This window comes from Eptesicus fuscus, chromosome 21, assembly GCF_027574615.1.
Source record: "Eptesicus fuscus isolate TK198812 chromosome 21, DD_ASM_mEF_20220401, whole genome shotgun sequence".
Classification (NCBI taxonomy): domain Eukaryota; kingdom Metazoa; phylum Chordata; class Mammalia; order Chiroptera; family Vespertilionidae; genus Eptesicus; species Eptesicus fuscus.
Genome location: NC_072493.1, coordinates 8610440 through 8626277, shown reverse-complemented (window position 1 = coordinate 8626277; position 15838 = coordinate 8610440). Strand labels below are relative to the sequence as shown.

The window sequence follows — 15838 nt, the reverse complement described above, 5'->3', positions numbered from 1 at the left end:
TGAAGGCTTGAGGGGAGAATCCATTTCTTTGCCTTTTCCAGTTCTTAGGGGCCATCCATATTCCTTGGATCATGGTGCTCAGTTTTCTCCTCTGAAAAATAGGAAAAATTATAGTAGCCACCTAATAGGGTTGTTGTGAGGAATAAATGAATTAATAAATGTTAACTGCTGGTACACAGCAAGTGGTATACAGTAAGTGTTTGTTTCTTCAAATGAGCTACAGCTAGTGTAGACGGCAGAATAATGGCTCCTCAAATATGCCCATATTCTAATCCCAGAACCTGTGAATGTATAATGTTATATGTCAAAGGGGAATTAGAGTTGCAGATGTAATTAAGGTTGCTAATCAGCTGACCTTAAAATGGGGAAGTTATCCTGGATTATCAGGGTGGGCCAGTGTAATCACAAGGGTCTTTAAAATAGAAGAGGGAGGCAGAAGAAGAGTTCAGAGTGATGAGATGTGTGAGAGGAACTCAACCTGCTCTGTAGTCTTTGAAGATGAGAAAACACAGCAGTAGAGAGGTTGTATAACTTGCTCAAGAGCACATAGCTAGTAAGTGAAGGAGTTAGAGTTTCATCTGGTAATTTGAGAAGTAGCTGCAGGGTAGTAGACACCATGGGACAATATAAAGGACAATGAAACAATCCTTGCCTGCAGGGAACTCTCTTATAAGATGGGAAAGAACAATTGTTTATGAAACTTCAAAACGGTGTCCGATCAGCAGGGCCATGACAAGAGTGACCAGCTTGGGAGGATAGGAAACAGAGGGTCAAGTTCTTTTCTATGACTTAAAAAAGTGTATATATTGATCTGGTCTGTGAGCTCATTTTCTGAAGGGCTTTATCTGTGGAAGCCTTTGCTGGTTTAAGGATACATCTCTTCAGAAAGGATTAGCATTTGCTTCTGCCTGGTTCATAAAGGTTAGATTGCATAGACTATTGGTAATTATTTGCTGATTATTTGACTTGGGGGTTCGTGGACTGATAGTGTGAATTCAAACCCCCAACCTGCGTAATACACATGTCCAAAGTTATGAATCCCTAGATAAATTTTGTTCCTTTCTCTCAAAGCCAAGACGGACATTGGTCCTTGTGCTAATGGAGAATGGTTTGGCAGCCCTTCAGGTTTCCCGGTTTTATATGGGGGTTTTGTTATAAGTCCCCTGACTTGACCATGTCAAGGCGGGCTGTTAAAACCCAGGCTTCCAGGTTGCTGGGAACCCAGGGCAGACCCAGCATTAGCTCAGTGGCTTACAGCTCTAGTTCTTAGTTTCTTCTTCGTTTTTGAACCTTGTGGATTTGCCTTAATTGTTTGCATGCTCAGCCACACATTTATGTAAGTTACATTTTATCCAGTCTTTCTAGGTATTCCTGGTAGAAGAGTTTTCAAGTTACTCGGTCTGCTATATTATAGGTAGCAGGGCTGCCGTAATGCAGGTTGAAGGCACATCCCCTGGGAAGGAATTTGTGTTTATTCTTCCACGTGTCTGTCCCAGGAGCATCACTGTCTCTGAACCATTTCACGTAGATCTGAGTTTCTGTCTGGTATTGTATGTCTCCTGGCGGAAACACTATTTTTAATATTTCTTTGTAGCATAGGTCTACTGGAAATTCTCTCCGTTTTTATCTATTTAATAAAAAGTATTTTGCCTTCATTTTTGATAGGTATTTTCTCTACATTATAGAACTCTGAGTTGACAGTAATAGATACACATATTTTATTTAGTACTTTAGAGATGTCACTTTATGGTCTATTGGCTTACATTTTTCTCATGAGAAGTCTGCTTATAACTCTTACCTTTTTCCTGTATGTCTTTTTCTTGGGCTGCCTTCAAGATTTTTTTCTTATATAGCTGGGCTAAAGTAGGTTTACGGGTGTGATACAAATACATAGTCCAATGATTTACAAATAACTAATAATATGAGAATAAACTGTGTTTTGTGTACACACAACTGTAAACCTCCTTTTGCCTACCCCTGTATTTGTTTTTTCCAGCACTTTGAATATGATGTGTCTAGGTGTGGGTTTTGTGTTTTATTTTTAAGGAATTTATTTTGCTTTTGTTTAGTTTTAGTTTCAGTCCTGCATGGGGTTCTCTGAGCTTCCTGGATCTTTTTCACTTTTGGAGGATGTCAGCCACGATCTCTTCTGCTCCATCCTCTCTCACTGTTCCTTCTGCGTGTGGGAACCTCTGTTTATCACAGGCGGAACACCCCGCAGGCGCCCCATCTCCCTTGGGGGCTGGAGATTGTCCATTTTTAGATTTCCTGCCCCTTGTTTGTCCTGCAGCCTCAGCTCTCTGAATGGTTCAAGAAAACTTGGGATGTTGCTATTTATCCTTTTCATTTTTATTTTTCATCGTTAGAGAAGGAGAGACTCTCTTTCCAGCTTTCTGCATCCTAGGTGGAAGCAGGACCCTGATCTACTTCAGGTAACTCCACCGTCAAAGGCAAAGGGAGAGTTCTTGTGAAAACCAGTGTCTCCGGACGTGGTCCGCAGCGCTCACACAGCCTGCCCCTGTCATCTCGGGGTGGGACGCGCGCATTTTGATTGAAGGAGAAGGAAGCAGGTTGTCCAACGGGCTCGCTGTGACTTAGAAAGAACCAGTCTTTTTTCATTTAATAGAAGGCCTCCCACAACCACCATCTATGGTACACGGTACAGCTTCCGTTACACTGGTATTTTTTCACTAGAAAAGAGAATCCAGCTAAGGTGGGCAAACAGGTGCAGGCGGCACAACCTCCTGGGCTGTTGGGCTGAATCTTCACAGCTACGCATAAATGACAGTTTCTTTACATATCGCGTTCCCGTCAAGTGAGACAAAATCACTTCACAGATTGAATAGTATGAAGTTGCAGGAAAATGTCTCAAGCATGTTCATCCGTAGCTATGAATGTGAATCATCTTCCCCTAATATAGAAACGCTTCTAAGGTAAAATGGTGAGCCAACGTAAGGACTAGCTGGGAATCATAAATACATTAGAAGCTATAGTCCAACATTCCTATTTTACAGATGAAGGAAGTAAGGTCTGAGAAGGGAAAGAAATGGTTTATCTAAATTCCCCCAGTAAGTTAATAGCAAAGCCTGGATTAAAACAAACATGGCCCAGTTCTGGGCTTCTGTACCTGCAGATCCATTCCTCACCCTTTCCCAACAATACTCAGTGTCACCTTCAGGCTGTGTTAGTCCCCCAGCCTCCCGAGTCAGCTGGGTACCCGCTGGGTTTGACCAGTTGGGGGCACTAGAAGGAGATTAGAGGGTAGGAAGAAGCCAGGGCATATCTCCTCCTGCCTCTCTAACTTCAGCAGAGTCCCCAGCAAGCAAATGCATTTTTCCTGTGGTTCTAGCCCTTCAGACAAGCCCGCCATTGGTTCCAACTTCTGCCAGGCCCCCAGGACCTGGTCACACTTCCTCCTCATCTTTTGTCTCCAGCCCGGGTGGAAGTGGCTGTTGTTGCTAATCCCTCAGCTATCTCACTGTCTTAAATTGGGCTTCTCATCATTCCCATCTTCGGTGTAACCAGGACTCTCAATTAAATTCCCTGCCTGCAAATATTTTTGTCTTCCTGCTTAGACTTTGCATAAAATAATAGTTTTATGTTCGTTCCACAGAATGCACGTTTTCCAACCATGCTGTCAACTCTGTGAGCAACTTCAAATCCTTCCGATAAATCCCTTTTCTGCTTGTTAGTCAGAGTCGGTTTCTGTTGTTTACAGCTGAGAACCCTGATGGTTACAATGACAAAGGTTGCGGTTGGATTTGTGGCCGCTTCGTGTTGAATCAGAATCTCTGGTAGATCCCCTGGCAAGTGCCCACTCTGAAAAGCACACAGGTGACCCTGCTGCCCGACTGGGTTGGGGACCACTATTTCAGTTAATATGGTTGTCAGTAGACATGGCAGAGCAGTGGATATCGTTTGAGAATTTGGAGTCAGTCAAAAACCCAGCATCTCCTCTTGGTCTTTACTACTTTTAGAGCCAATATACAGTTAGAAATAATATCTCACAGGACGTATGAAAACATCACATTCGTTTCATTGAAATAATGATTTCATTAATGTTTACGTTCATAAATGGTTAAGTTCATATAAATTATAAAAAAGAAAAGTAACTTTGTAGGTCTGTTGCTGCCATTAGAACATGAGCTTCTCAAATGCCAGGGTTGTATTTAACTAACTTCAGTTGTGTCCCCAGCATTTAACGAAGTATCTAAAGTGAACAAGTGCCCAATAAATGTTTATAGGCTGCCTAACCAACAATACGTCACAAAGGCAAAGCTACAGTATGCTCCAAGTATTATAAAATAAGCACAGTGTTCTTTATACTAATATAAGGAGCCGCACTTGCTATAAAATATACAAAGAACATAAACAATTACTCTTCAACTTTATTACAAATTTGACCTAACACTCTAGTAGGTGCCAGAATGACTTGGATGATTTGAGTAGGATTAATCTTGGGAGGTGAAATAGAAAGGATTAGGAAGCAATTTCAAAAATCTAAAACCTCAAGTTAGGAATCAGTTAATAAAAAGCTTATCTGAAGAAAAAGTACTCATATTTTATTCGACACTTAATAAAATAGAGCCGGTATTTAGTCTTCTGTTAAAGCATTGAGTCATTTGGATGGAATAGTTTTAGTTCTTAAGAGCAGTTTGCAGTAGATTGAACAAAAATCTTTCAAAGTCCCTTAAAATCTTTCCTGTGATTTCTCATGATTTTTTCACAAACCCGAGTTCCCTCCCTCATCAAGTCTTATGAGCCAGCCTTATACCCCGAGGAGCAGTACTTTCGGCTCTTTGTAAGAACATTTTCCGATATGCTCTCGATAGTTTCTAGCCTGTTCAGCCTGCTTTTAGTAAAGTGAAGTAAAAAAATTAAACTAGAGACAAGGCTTAAGCACCAGAACTTAACACGCTCTACCCAATTATGGTCTGATTTATGGAGAGCGCTTAGGTAGCTCTAAGTAGCAATGGCTATCCCAGGTGATCTTCTAGGTCCTGAAGAAATTTAGTGTAATATATACCCAACCATTAGCACAACAGCAAAGTATCTGTTACCTCTCTATGGAACTTGGATTGCTGGAGTTCTAGAGAAGGGTCACTTCTGTTTTTCATAGAAAATTAGCTTAGGCTCTGCAATGTAACATTACCCAATTCATTTCAAGACTGTTCTTTTGCTACCAAGAAATATTTGAAAAGAGAATGAAAGCAATTTCATTTCAGGGTAGGAAGGAAAATATTAGGAACTAGGGAGGCAAAGATAGAAGAAAATATTACAGTAGATTATGTTTGTTCCCTAACCAGGAAACTGGGGCCAGTTCTCAACATTTTAGATTCTTACTGGGGCCATAAGGAAGGAAGGAACTTTTGAGACTGTGAGATTCAACTTCATCTCACATGAAGCAGAAATTCTTGAGATACTGAAAGTCTGCTCCTCTTCTGTTCCACTAGGATGTGATAATCACTAATTTATGATTGCAGATATTTTTATTTCCCTCTAAAAGTGGGTTGTAATTGCATCTGACAGCCTCTGCTGAGAGGCTCCTGTGAAGAAAGAACTGGGCCTGGAGTGGTGAGAGACACCAAGGTGAATCTAACAAGGTGGCTTGGATAAACAGAAAGAACTTGAACTTGAAGGCATGCTTCCATTCAACCTCCACCACTACCTCGCTGGGTAACTTTGGGACAGTTGCCTGACTTTTTGGAGCATCTGTTTTCTCATATTGAAAAAATGCAAATAACAACACCTACTTTCTCCAGGTGTTTCTGAGGATCGGGAAATTAACATATGTAAAGTGCCCGTGTAGTGCCCAGCATAGAGTATGTGCTCATGAAATTTTGTTTGCTTTTCCTTTCCTTTCATCTCAAGAGTCTCTAGCTTTTGAGAGAAGCAGGTATGAAAAGTCAGTATAGTACAAGGTGAACTGAAGTAAGAAGAAAAAAAAGAAAAGAAAAGAAAGTTATAGCCTCTGAGAGGAAGGAGGCGTTATTAACAAGAGGGAGAATTGGGGAAGGTTCTATGTAAGAAGCGATGTTGAGTCTGGGCTGTGACGAGTGCCTTTGGAAGGTGGGGGGAATGTCTGTGGAGGGGGCGCAGTCTGGCTGGAAGCGAGAGGAGGTGGCAGTGCCAGGGGAGGTTATGGGTGAAGAGACTAAAGTCCTCCCATGCCATCCCGCCCCAACCTGACTTGGAATGGGACAGGTGTGTGGGATATTTGGACAGATGTCTGTGTTTAATGAGAATGCAAAAACTGCTTGGGAACAGATTGTGTGGGACCGCAAATGCCTAGGACTTTGAACTTTATGGCACAGGTTGGGAGGACCACTGAGGTGTTTGAACAAGAGTTTGATGTGCTATGACCTGTATGTGTTTTTTTGTAAAATCTCTAGAGCAGTGGAAAGCATTGAGAGGAGAATTATAAAAATTTGAACTCATCTAAATACCCAAGATCATCCCCAGACTCATCTTCCACTGAGGGGCTGCCAGTGAGGGGGATAAAAATAAAAATAGCAACAACAAAAATAATGATAAACACTTTTTTTTTTAGCACTTCCCATGTGCCAGACATTATTCTAAGCACTTTACTCATATCAACTCCTTTATTCCTCACTCCTTCATAGGGTTCTATGGAGTAGGTGCTGTCATTACCTTCATTTTATAGATGAGGAAATTGAAGGTTCAATGACTTGCCCAAGGTCATGGCAGAGCTGGGTTTTGAACTTATTCCATTGACTCGAGGCCAATAACCACTGCACCATCGTGCCTGTACAGCAATGTCTGGGGTTTCTTGAGGATTGGTGCTGCAGGAATGAGAAAAGGACTAATATCAAAGGGGCAAAGTAAAGAAAGGAGAGGGAGATTCAAATGGAGAACATCAGGGAAAAGAAACAGTTGCCTGTGGGAGGAAGCACCAGAGGTCCTACACTAATAATCCCAGGGCTACCTGGGCCATAAGCTCTGCACCCTCATAGAGGAAGCTTAGGTGTTCTGAAATTAAGCTCCTTATCTAAGGGAGGGTTTCAGGGTCGGTTGTGATATAAGTAAATAATCAGAAATAGCTTAGCCTGCCAGACATGGCACAATGCATTACTTTGAAAAGCTAGCGGTCGGAAGAAGTGAAACGGAGCGTGAAAGTAATGAAGTGGGCTGGGTTTCTGCTTTGGGAGGAAGAACTCTGTAAATTATTTAAGGCACTTCATGATCAGATCCAGCTTCTCTCTTACTACTCCCTTCCAGGGCAATGAAAGGAAACTGCTTCCAAATCCGAACTACCTCCCCTAGTGTCTACGTGCCCAAATTCTATTTGAAGACACAGAACTTCTCCAGTCTGCCTTTTCCAATGCTTCCCACCTTCCCCAGCTTGCCCTCGCCCAGGAGGCTGGCCTGTAAGGCACAGGTCAGTGGGCTCCAGACCTCTGGCCCTGGTTGGGTTCAGGCATCGGGAGCCCCAGCAGGCCATCTGACAGGAGGATGTGAGGTCAGGACACTTCTGCCCCTGGTGTCTTCCCTCTGAAGAGGGGCTGCCTGTCTCTCTTGACTAAAGCTCTTTGCTCCTCATAAGGCAGCGTTCTCTTAGAACTCTTGTGGGTTTTAAAAACCAATCTTTCTCCTTAGCTCTTTGGGTCCAGAGGGGGTAACAGCTCTACTGTTAATAACCTTGTAGTTTCCCTCTATCCCTCCTCCTGGCCCTCTTAACTAGACCCCTTGTTACACTGCCCTCAAATGAACCTTCTGTGATTGTGTCATCACTTGCCTTTGGGGACTCTGATATTGTTTTCCATTATGAAGGCCCTTTTTCTCTGAACTCTCACAAAACTTGATTTTTATCCCTTCGAAGGTACTGTTCTTTTGCAGATTACATTATTTGCATACATGTTGTAAATCTGTCCCTTACTGAATCACTCGATGAATGTTAAAGGAATTGCCGAATGGCAAGGACACAAACAAGAAGATTATCGCATCATTTAATGTTCTCTTAAACTTGCTGATTATTTTAACATTAAAACCAAAGTTCTTTCACATTAGGGGGGAAAGTTACTTCCCCAGCACTGAGTTATAGTGTCGGGACTGAACCAGGTACAGATCTAGAGCTCTTGCACCTTCTCCCCTCACACAGTCAGGAACGTGTGCTGATGGTGTGCCTCGTGTGTTGCAGGCCGTTCTCAGTGGAGCCATCTGTTGGAACTCTTACTGTGGGAGAGTCCATGCAACTGGAAGTGGATTTTGAGCCACAGACTGTGGGCAATCACAGCAAACGTCTGATTGTGTATTACGACACAGGTAAGCATTATCCTTTATTCAAAGTTCCGCCTGTTAAGAAAGGTCAGATGGAAAACATGAGGACGCAAAGCAGGAAATGGTTATTTTGGCTGCATGAGAGTAAGCTAAGATCCACCAGGTAAAGAACAAAAGAATAAATGCCTCCAACAGAAATAATGTTGAGGCAGATATAAATCCCACCTGACTGGTTTCTCCAATGTTTATGAGCCTGAGAAATACAGGGCTCAGGAAGGAACCTACACCCAGATGTCATGTTAGTAGATTGAGGTTATTTATATGTAAATGGACTTGAAGATAATACCCCAGGTGTTTTCCATTTGATTTATTGCTGCATATGTCTGACATTTTGAAAATATAAGTCCCAGTTCAGAATGGTCTTTTGTGTGTTTACTAGTCTATGTAAGATGCAGTTACTTTAATCCTTAGAATGTGCAAATATCTTACTTCTTTCTTAAATACAGTATAAGACGGTGACTATTGCCACAGCAGTTTTTTGAAGGCCATACCCTGCATAATGATGGAAATTATTCATTTAATTGATGGCCATGTAGACTGCATGTACCATATGCAAGTATCCAAAGTTGGTTTTCAAATTAATATTTTACCATTCCCATTTATTATTTCATATCCTCATTTCCTCCACATTTCTTTTTAACCGTTCATGTTGAATGACCCAGGTTGTCTGCGTCAGAAGGGCGTTCGTTGTAGGGAGAAAACAAGTGTACAGTCAGGAAAGAGCAACAGGAGACACTGAGGTCACAGCTCAGAGTTGCTGGCCTTGTGGACGTGTAGCTCAGCAGGACAGTTGGAGCCGTTGCATAAGGACACGTGGCTAAGTGGTTCTGGCTCTACATTGCTCAGCATAAAAGCTGCACCTAACCAGAGGCACAATCTATAGTTCTTATCTTTTAGTGTTGGCCACAGTTCACTGGCTGCTAGCAAGAGAAACCTAACCTGAACTACCTTAAGCCAAGGAGAAGTTTGGGCCCAGGTAACCCAACAGAGGAAGGTTAAACGCTCAGCTTATAACACATCAGGGACATTGATTTTTCCAAAGTAGTCGTGCCATTTTACACTCCCACCAGCAAAGAGTGAGTTTCAGTCTCTTCACAGCCTTGCCAACACCTGGTGTTGTATTGTTCATCTTAGATATGCTAGTGGCATAAAGTGATGTCTTCTAGGGTTTAAATTTTCATTTCTCTAATGGTTAATGGCATTGAGCCCCTTTTCATGTGCTTACTAGCCATTCATATATGTTTTTATTATTAATTTGTAAGGTAAGAGTACTTTATAACTTCATAGTCTGAATACTAGTCATTTGCCAGATATATGTATTGTTAATATTTTCTTTCAGACTGTAGCTTGCCTTTTCATTTCCTTAATGATATTTCTTAATGAGCAGACATTTTTCATTTTGATGAAATCTACATGATCAGTTTTTTTCTTTTAAGATTAATGCTTTTTGCCTTCTTGCTAAGAAATCTTTGCCTTCTCCAAGATCATGAACATACTCTCCTATGTTTACTTTTAGGAGGATATTAGTTTTAGCTTCTATGTTTAAGTTAGTGATTGATCTTTGATTTCATTTTTGTGTATGTGTGAGGTAGGGACCACGTTTCTGCCCCCCCTCCCGCCCCGCCCCAATATGGATTATTAGCTCTTCTCCATTCTATTATCTTGTTCTGAAATTTTAATTAGTTACTCTTTTTTAATACTTAATCTATTATTACTCTATTATTTATTCCTTTTAACCTCTCTTTTATGTTTTCTATTTCTTTGTCTCTGTAGACATCTCTGGATACTTCTTACCTATTCAATGATTTACTCTTTAGTGAAGTCTACTGAGTTTCAATTTTTTAATTATAATTATTTTCATTTCTGACATTTTTATTTGATTCTTGTTTAAATCAAAGTGCTCTCTACTCTTATTTTTCAAGTTTTCCTTTTATTTTTAAAAATATATTTATACTTATTTATATTCTGTATCTGATAATTCAAATATATTGTCTGTTTATTGATTTATAATTTATTTCATTTGCTGCTTATTGTTACTGATGATTTTCAACCATGGTATCTGTAGGGAGGGGAATTATCTTTTTCTTATACCCTTCTAGGCTTTTAGCTGGGCCCCTTTAACAAAAAAACAGATTATCAGGAGAAAAGAATACAAAGTAATGTAATTCTTATGTGACATGGGAGCCTTCAGAAGGAAATGAAGACTGGAAGAAGTGGTTAAACCCGAGTGCTTTTACGCTAGGTGTGATGAAGAGTGTCAGTTGTGGGAAAATGTGATAGGACAAAAGGGTGTGAGCTGTGTGTAGTAAACTTGGGGAAACAGTAAGGCCTGTTTGCTCAGATTCCTCTCAGTGTCCCTGTCTTTGCAGATAAGGATGCTCCGGTCATCCAAGTATAGGAGGGCACCTCTCCAATGAAGGTCTCATGACCTGCTTCAGGGGAAAGTAAAAAAAAAATCCTTCCTGCACCTGCCTGGATGCCATAATTTGGGGTAGTGTGTTCTCAATTGGTCATCTCTTATGCTGCTGTGTTTTGTAAATTTTGAATTTAGCATTTCCACTTTGGACGGGCCCTAGACTGTATCGCCTGTCCTACGAATACAAAACAATAGTTAAAGCAGGAGTTCAAGGGTTAATAAAAGGCTTTAGGGCAAAAGACAGCTTTGGCACTACATTACTTCCGGTGATTCTTCACTTCACTTTGATGTTCTTATTTTTAAAGTCATTTAAAAAATATTTTATTGAGTATTTTAGTTATTTCAATCTCCAGTTTAATTTAATACTTAAAGCTGCCTCTAATTTGTCTTTTTCACATTGTTCAATGTTACTTATAGAGTAGTTCATTCTTTCCCACTACAGGGTTACTTTATAATCCTCTCCATATACCATATTATAAACATGGTTTATCCCTCTATGTGTTTAGGCTTTCTTTAATTTCAGCAGAAGTTTTCTGAGTAGAAGTTTTGAACCTTATGGTTAGATTTAGTCATATATTCATTGGTTTTTTTTATATTGGTGTAAGTGATTTTAATTACACTTTAATTATAGTATATGTAATTTAGATGCACAGATTTTAATTGTACAGTTTGATGAGTTTTGACAAGTGTAAAGACTGTGTACTAGAAACTACCACCCCATTCAGGATATAGAACATCTATTATCTCAGAAAGTTCCTTCATGCCTTTTCCACTTATTTCCTTCATCCCCATCTTAGATTTCTATTACCCTACATTAGTTTTGCTTGTTCTTGGAATTCAAATCAATGTACTGATACAATATATATTCTTTTTTTTTATGTCTTTCAGTCAACATAATGTTTTTGCGATTTTTTCCATGTTATTGTGTATATCATAATTCCCTTTTCACTCCTGAGCAGTATTCCACCATATGCTCATATATAGCTTATCCATTCTCTTATTAATGTAACTTTGGAGTGTTTGAAGTTTTGGGATATTATGAATAAAGCTTTAATAACCACTTTTCTACAAGATGTGTGTGTGTGTGTGTGTGTGTGTGTGTGTGTGCACGTATACTTTTATTTTTCAGGTAACTATTTAGGAGTAGAATTGCTGGATTGCAAGGTAGTTTATATGCTTAAATTTATTTTAAAAAATCTTTAAGTTTTCTGAAATGGTTGAAGCATTTTATATTTCCACCATCAATGTATGAGGATTCCAGTCATTCTACATCCTCATCAACTCTTGGTCATTGTCAGTCTTTTAATTTTAGTCATCCTAGTGGATGTGAAGTGGTATCTATTTTGTTTTAAATTGCCATTTCCCCAATGACTAATAATGTTGAGTATCTTCTCATGCATTTTTGACTATTTTTATGTCTTCTACTTTAAAGTGTTTATTCAATATTTTACCTATTCTTTTATGGATTGTTTGTCCTTTTGTCATTGCATTATAGTCTTTTATGTATTCATTTTTTTCTTTTATGGCTAGTGTGGTATTTTTTTCTAATTCTATTTTCTAAACTTTTGTGGGTATATCAAAATACAGTTGAATTTTATGTGTTGATCTTTTATCTATAGACCTTGATAAATTAACTTATTAGCTCATGATTTATCTGTAGATGATCTTGCATTTTGCATATATATAATCAGGTCATTTGAAGATGATAGTTTAATTCTTTTTCAATTCTTTTATTTCTTATTGTGTCTTGCACAGGCTAGGCTTTTAGAACCAGGTTCAATGGAAGTGATGATAATTAATGTCCTTCTCTTGTTCTCAGTCTCAGAGGGGAAGTGTCAGAGCTTCATCATTTAATATGATATCTTTAGTGTATACTCTCTATCAGTTAAAGAAAATTTTCTATTTCTAGGTTTCTTTTCATCTTGAATGGGTATTGAATTCCATCAATTACTTCTGTATACATTAAGATTATTACATATTATTTCACCTTTATTCTTCAAATGCAGTGATTGGTTTTCAAATGCTAAATCCATGCCATATTCTGGGATAAACCTACATTTAAAATGTTATTGTCTTAGTTAATCACTGGATTAGATATGCTAATAATTTGTTTGAGAGCATCCAAATTCATAAGAAAAATTAGCCTGCCATTTTCTATTAATATAATGCCCTTGTCTTTGGTCTTAAAAAGCCAACTGGTCTCATAAAACAAGTTGGGAATTATTCTCCTTTTTTATTCTCTAAAAAGAATCTTTAAGATTCTTGTTCTTTCTTCCTTAAATGATTGAAAAATTCTTATTCAAGCTATTTGACTTAAAGCTTTTTAAAAATTATTCAGTTTCTCAGTAGACATAGATCTAAGATTTTCTATTTTGTTCTTGTATAATTTTTGCTAAATTTTTTCAAACAATTTTCCTAAGAAAATAAGTGGCTTGCCCAAGGTCGCATAACTAGTCAGAAGAACAATTAGAACCCAGACTCTCAGTCCCGTGCAGTGAGCTTCCCACAGTAGTGGGTCATCTCCCCAGCCTCTCACATTACTATATTTGCATTTTTACTCCCATAATCCATTTACTTTGAAATGCAGCTGCATTCTCCCAGTGGCCTTCAGTCTAGATTTTATGTAAGTATTTGGATTGGTACCATATTTACATTTATCATCCTGAGCTAAAGAAAATGAATATTTGTGTATTAAAAGTTAGTCATCCGTGGAGAAGTTGATTTCCATACCCTGAGGTTCTGGTGTCAACTTGGTTTCCTGAATAAAGTTGTTTTCTAAAGATTGCAGACAGAGGTGAACTATCTTGTAGCAATTTTCCTTACATGAAATAAACAGCTGATAAGAATATGCTTTCATCTTTATTACGGGTTATTAATGACCAGAACCTATAACCAAGCTTTCATTAGTGAAAACCATAATGACTGCTTAAACACAATTAATCATGCAGCTCCTCCAAGTTGTCATGATCATTGGCTTCTCATCTCCCTAAATAAGCATCCGATTGAACACTTTGCAGCTGTTTAAAGTAGGGATTAATTTGAGGAGGGAAGTTTAGCCTGGGCTTTTATTCATACTTCCTCCAACAATGTTCCAGAAGGAGGAGCTTTGGTACTCCTTGAGGGGGGAAGTACTCAATCACATTTTTGAAAATATATATATTTTAATTAATTTCAGAGAGAAAGGGAGAGGGAGAGAGAAGAGAGAAACATCAATGAGAGAATCATTGATTGGCTGTCTTCTGCACGCTCCCTACTGGGGATCGAGCCTGCAACCTGTGCATGTGCCCTGACCGGGAATCAAACCCTGACCTCCTGGTTCATACATAGGTCAGTGCTCAGCCACGGAGCCAAACCGGACGGGCCACATTTCTAAAACAGTTGTGTTTCTGCCTTTCAGTTGTTGGTCCCCCACGGGATATGTTCTTGGTTAAATGCAGCCAGGAGAGTTTGCTTTTTCAACAACCAGAGTTTGACCAGTGTTCTAGCAATTAAGGAGATTGAGCATTAAATTTCACCAATGACTAATATGCTATTCATTAACGTTTTCCTGAACCACAACTCTCCTTCCTTTCTTGTGTTTGCCCTTCTGTAGTGGAATCAAGTTTGTTTAGGCAATTGGTTTTACCCTAGAAATGATTTCGTTACCTTTTATTGTAGTCTAAAACTGAGAAAGAACTGAAGCAACTTTCTGCCTTTGACAAAGAAATCCTCCAGAAAAGGTTAAGAATACAAACACTTAAGACTACATCGGTAACAACAAAATAAAACAAAACAATAATGAATGAATTAGTTCTATCATTTCAATAAAACAGATGTGAAAAGATTATTTGACCATTACGAGATAAACAAATGGTTGATTGTTTAAGTTTTGCACTTTTTCAACTGGGCATTGAGAGACATTGAACCTAAGGGTTCAAGGTGATCCTAGTGTCCAGAACAGGCTTCAGAGAGAGACATTCTTATTGAACCTTTGGCTGCTTGGATGAGCCCTGGAAGTAGCAGCATAGCCGTGTGTTTTCATCAGTGCCCAGGGAGGTTGCTGTCATTGTAGAGGTGACATTAAGCGCTAGCATCATCAGAGCTAATGCACTTATTCAGCATTTTAAAAGGTACTGTGTCTCTTTCTGAAGAGGAGATATTTCAATTCGGGAGTTGGCAAGTAGGCTTTTTCCCCAGAGGTGTGATGATGTATTGTTAAACGTATACGCAATAATAATATTAGTACTTCACAGGACAGCTTTATATGGTCATTTACATATTTTACTCTAGTGAACCATAAAGAAGTTCTTTTTTTTCCCCTTCTAAAAGCCAATAAAGGAATACTAAAATATAAAATAGTAAGTAATTGAGAGTGATTTAATATCTAGCAGTTGAAGCTGCTAAATAGTACATATCTGAATATACTTATGCAGACTTACCTGCATGAACTTTGTTTTGATTATGTGATTATTATAAATGTGTGCTTTGTACTTTGGAAATCTAACAAAACATAGTTATTAGAAAAGAAGCAAATGTTTTAACATGGCTTGGAGGCAATGGAAATATCACTTGATCTAGTTTTATTTTTCTTTGGTTCTTATTCCATAGCTTAGGGTAAGGAATAGCAGAAGTTAGGACACACAGACGGTTAGGAATTGTTTAGGGAAGTGGAATGAAAGTTCTGTAAATTACTCAGGACGTAAAGACTCACAATTCATTCAGTGCTAGTATGTAAAGGGACATTAGAGGACATCTCTCTAACTCCTTTCATTGTAGGATCAGTAAACTGAGGCCCAGAGACATTCCATGATCGTATATCTAAGTAAAGCTGGAACTTGAACCCAGGCCTCTGACACCATCTGAGACCAGCGCCCTTTGTATAATCCCACATTACCTTCCATGCAGATTGGAAATACTGATTTTGGCATTGCCACTGGTGTGCTGGGTGAGCTCAGTTAAATTCCCTAATTTGTTTCTTAAACCCTTCAAAGCACTTCCAAAGAAGTTTGATTCAACAATTCACTTGATTTGGTGAATTTGACCCTGCTGTGACCAAGAGATGAGAAATACTCCATCCACCAACTTGTTAGTTTTCTAGAGCAGCGATTTTCAACACTGATGTCCCACAAGAATTGCTAAAACCTG

At 39.0% G+C, this 15838-nt stretch overlaps 1 protein-coding gene across 1 annotated transcript in view; it reads left to right on the top strand.

The window, feature by feature from the left end:
- The window catches only part of HYDIN (HYDIN axonemal central pair apparatus protein), a 302917-nt gene that overhangs the window by 22673 nt on the left and 264406 nt on the right, over window positions 1-15838 (top strand). The window contains 1 exon segment of the mRNA XM_054710866.1: window positions 8159-8283. Coding sequence (XP_054566841.1) covers window positions 8159-8283 — 125 coding nt within the window.